The 3,598-nt window shown below is 46.7% G+C and overlaps 1 protein-coding gene across 1 annotated transcript in view; it reads right to left on the bottom strand.

Moving 5' to 3' along the window:
- The window catches only part of si:ch73-211e3.1 (spidroin-2), a 99,610-nt gene extending 96,708 nt beyond the window's left edge, over positions 1–2,902 (bottom strand). Inside the window, exon 1 of the mRNA XM_062516931.1 lies at positions 2,580–2,902. Coding sequence (XP_062372915.1) covers positions 2,580–2,630 — 51 coding nt within the window. The 5' untranslated portion in view covers positions 2,631–2,902. The remainder of the gene's footprint in view (positions 1–2,579) is intronic.
- Positions 2,903–3,598: the final 696 nt, after the last annotated feature.

Genomic DNA, 3,598 nt, shown 5'->3' with positions numbered 1-3,598 from the left:
TGCCGCTAACTCCCCATTGCGAGATCTGAGGCGATCGGGCATTCCACAGATGAGTCGTCCTCGGTAGGCCTATGGACTGAAAGTTCCCTTTCTGACTAATTTGGCCGCGGCACAGTTCAAATGGTGACAGAGTGATATACACAGAGACATCTGTCAACTTCGGTTCAGAGTTTACTGGCGAAATTAAACATCACCACAACCAGAGATGTCTATTATCGGGTTCCCGATGATGATGCAATTTAGGCTATTTTTTAAGGCTATTTATTATTTAGGTTTATTATTAGGTTTATTTTTCCTCGTCGGTCGCTGTTCTCACACAGTAGTAATCATTAAGTCGCGTTATGTTAAGGTAAGCCCATATGGACTACACTCCTACTGTGAGATCCTTGTCATTTCCTCATCGCACGTGTCCCCATTCTATATCAAGTTTAACCACAGGGAGGTTGCTGTCAAGCGTTAGCGTTAACACACACACACACACACACACACACACACACACACACACACACACACACATACACATACACACACACACACACACCTGCCCGCTGAAAATGGTTCAGGTAGTTGTGGAATATTTCATGAGAATAAGTGCTTCAAAGCCTCAAAAAGTACTGGTTATGGTCATTCATTGCATTACTTTCAATATTAGACAATGGCAATAATGCGATTTCCTACCTCTTCTGAAATGCCTACTAAAACGCACCCGAGAGGGCGCTTTGGGTGTAAGATAATAATTACAAGGTAGAAGGCACCATCATTGAACGTTTATGCGACTCTAGACATTTTAATTAAAGCGTACAGATGGCCCAAAATCAGCCCCAACCTCTGTAAATGTTGCATTTCTCGCCTATTACACGAGCACATTCTTGATCACTTCTGCACATTCCAACTTTCCCCCGCCTCTCCAGAACTTTAACTTTAACCCTCCTTGCATTCCAATCCATTAGATCACGCATTGCATCACACATACACAAAGAGAGAGAGAGAGAGAGAGAGAGAGAGAGAGAGAGAGAGAGAGATAGAGCTACTTGGAATGTCCGTTCTTCAAGCCGCACGAATGCTCGAGGATCTAAAGCCATCTCTTGATTAGTGAGGCAGCCTACCACGAAAGCATGAGGGATCCGTGGCAATCAACGGATATAAAAGTACCAGGACATGCATTTAAGCAAAGCAAAGCAATGCCAGAGCAGGCAGACGGTGCATAAATCACGACTGAGTGAATGTTCCCGTTTAGTCAATTGGTCGACAATATTGATCGATAGAACACACAACATCAGCATTTTGAAACGCGCGCATAGATATAAAGAGAAAGAGAGAGGGAGAGAGAGAGAGAGAGAGAGAGCAAACCACGCTCCATTCTGTAGAGCGGTACTCAAATCCCAAATATTTCCATCCTAGCAGCCTATTCATACAAGTGAATAACTTTAAATTCGCCGCGCTGAGGAGCTAGATGCAATCGCCTCGCACAATACATGATGGGGCGAGCTGAGGGGCCCTCTGCCACCTTCTTAATCCCATTACGCATTCTAGTGGCCCTGTTTAATCCTGAACACAGCAGAAGCCTGTCTCTCACATTTCCTCATGTCATTGTGATTTCAGACTCATTCGCTTTCCCGTGTCTGTCACAAACCCTGCGCAAAGACGCTGCTTAACACAATAACCGGAGAGCACTAGCGTCTCATTCTGTGACATTGTGTGGCGACACCTCAAAACAGTTGATAGGAAACGCTTCTGGAGATGCGCCGTCAGCGAGCAGCACCGACTCGCGGGCTTGTCTTTTGTTAAGGAGGAAGGCAGCAGCCACACGGAGAGCCAAGTCTGATAAATGGCTTTTAATTCCAACAAGCAGGCCACATGCTGGTCGAACAGTGTGAGGGGCATTTGTGGGGGTTTGCCCCACTTACACGAGGACATTTAAGCGACTCTCGTAACACGTTTTGGCGAACGTGCGAAAACAAAAGGATGTTTAATAAGGCTATCAAACGTCACATTAGTACCGATAAAAGCTGCAGTAGCACCACTGATAGCGACCGAACAAGATCTCCCTCCACTCAAAGACCTGACGGCAGTTTTGATAGCGTGTCTGAAATCGTACATTAAGTACCTGCATGGACGCACAATTTCACAAATTTGCAGGGAAGCTGTTTAAGTGTAAAATAACAGGCTAATGGAACTTCCTCACATTGACGGGCAGGTTAATCTTTAATGCCTTCAAACCAGGCTGGTCCGTGTGCCCGTAAATGACACAGCCCAACCCAATTTTTGTATTCAAGTTGTTATAATAATGCCCACCAGATAAACACTGATAGTGTATCTCTTACTTGATGTTTAAATAGGCATACAATGCCTACAGAAGACAGCGTGTGCGAATGCGTATGTGTGTGTGTGGGTGAGTGAGTGAAAGAGTGTGTGTATGTTTGTGTCCGTGTGTTGTATGGGTCAGTGGCTGCCTGGGACAAGCATTGACGCACAGGACCCGGTCACTGGGTTTTAAATGAGATGTGTAGGCACACTTACCCTTAACTGCAGGCAAGCCCACCCAATCATAGTTAAAGGTTATAAACTCATGAACTTACTATTGGCTCCATGCGAGGTGTGTCTAGCAGCTGCTGGGACACCAAGAGCATCTTGGAGAAGTGATGGACAGCGCAACGTCTGTTAAATCCACTTTTGTTTCGATATGCGATTCCACTCACAATAGAAAAAAAATGTGAAATAAAACGGAAAGGGAAAAAGAGGGGGGACTGTCAAAAAACAACCGTGACAATCAGGCGATTGTACAGCTCAGTGTGTGAACGCAACTGGCGACGCACTTTAAAAGTTCAGGATCCAGGAAAGCTTTTCTGACATTCCCTTGAAGTGCCAGGCAAGTTCATCTCCCCTCAGTTGCCGTATGCAGTCTAATGACACAACGTCTGTATCAAACCAACACACAGCGCGGTCGCTTACGAGCAGCCTGGCTCTGGCTGGCTTCCTGGCTGAGGGGCGGAGTGACGCACGCGATAGGACGCGATCCTGCGCGATGTCACGGAGGAGGAGATGCGTTTGTTCCACTCTCCGCGCCCTCTTAAAGGGACATTCCACCTCTCTCGCCGGCCGGGAAGAGAGCAATAATATGAGGGGAGAGAGAGGGACGGTAATGTGCTTCTGCAGCCCAAGGGAAGGTCCCGCCGATGGGAGATAAGAGCGCTTCTCTCTCGCACACCACCCTTCACTCAAGCGCTATACACCCACCCACACACTATACACACACACACACACACACACACACACACACACACACACACACACACACACACACAAACACACACACACACACACACACACACACACACACACACACACACACACACACACACACACACACACGCACACACACGCACACACACACACACACACACACGCACACGCACACGCACACGCACATGCACGAACAGAAGACTGGCACTAGTGACATAAATTAGTAATGACTCCTTTAATCCATTCACTCCTTTGTTCGTGGGATCTATGCACAAGTGTAACAACAGGATAATAAGAATGTAAAGCTACGTTTCGACCGAGTAGTACGGTACAGTTCGGTTCAGTACATTAGGTT

Source organism: Sardina pilchardus, chromosome 16 (genome assembly GCF_963854185.1).
Source record: "Sardina pilchardus chromosome 16, fSarPil1.1, whole genome shotgun sequence".
Taxonomy (NCBI): Eukaryota; Metazoa; Chordata; class Actinopteri; order Clupeiformes; family Clupeidae; genus Sardina; species Sardina pilchardus.
The sequence above is the reverse complement of the archived record's forward strand: the minus strand, read 5'-3'. Positions and strand labels throughout refer to the sequence as shown.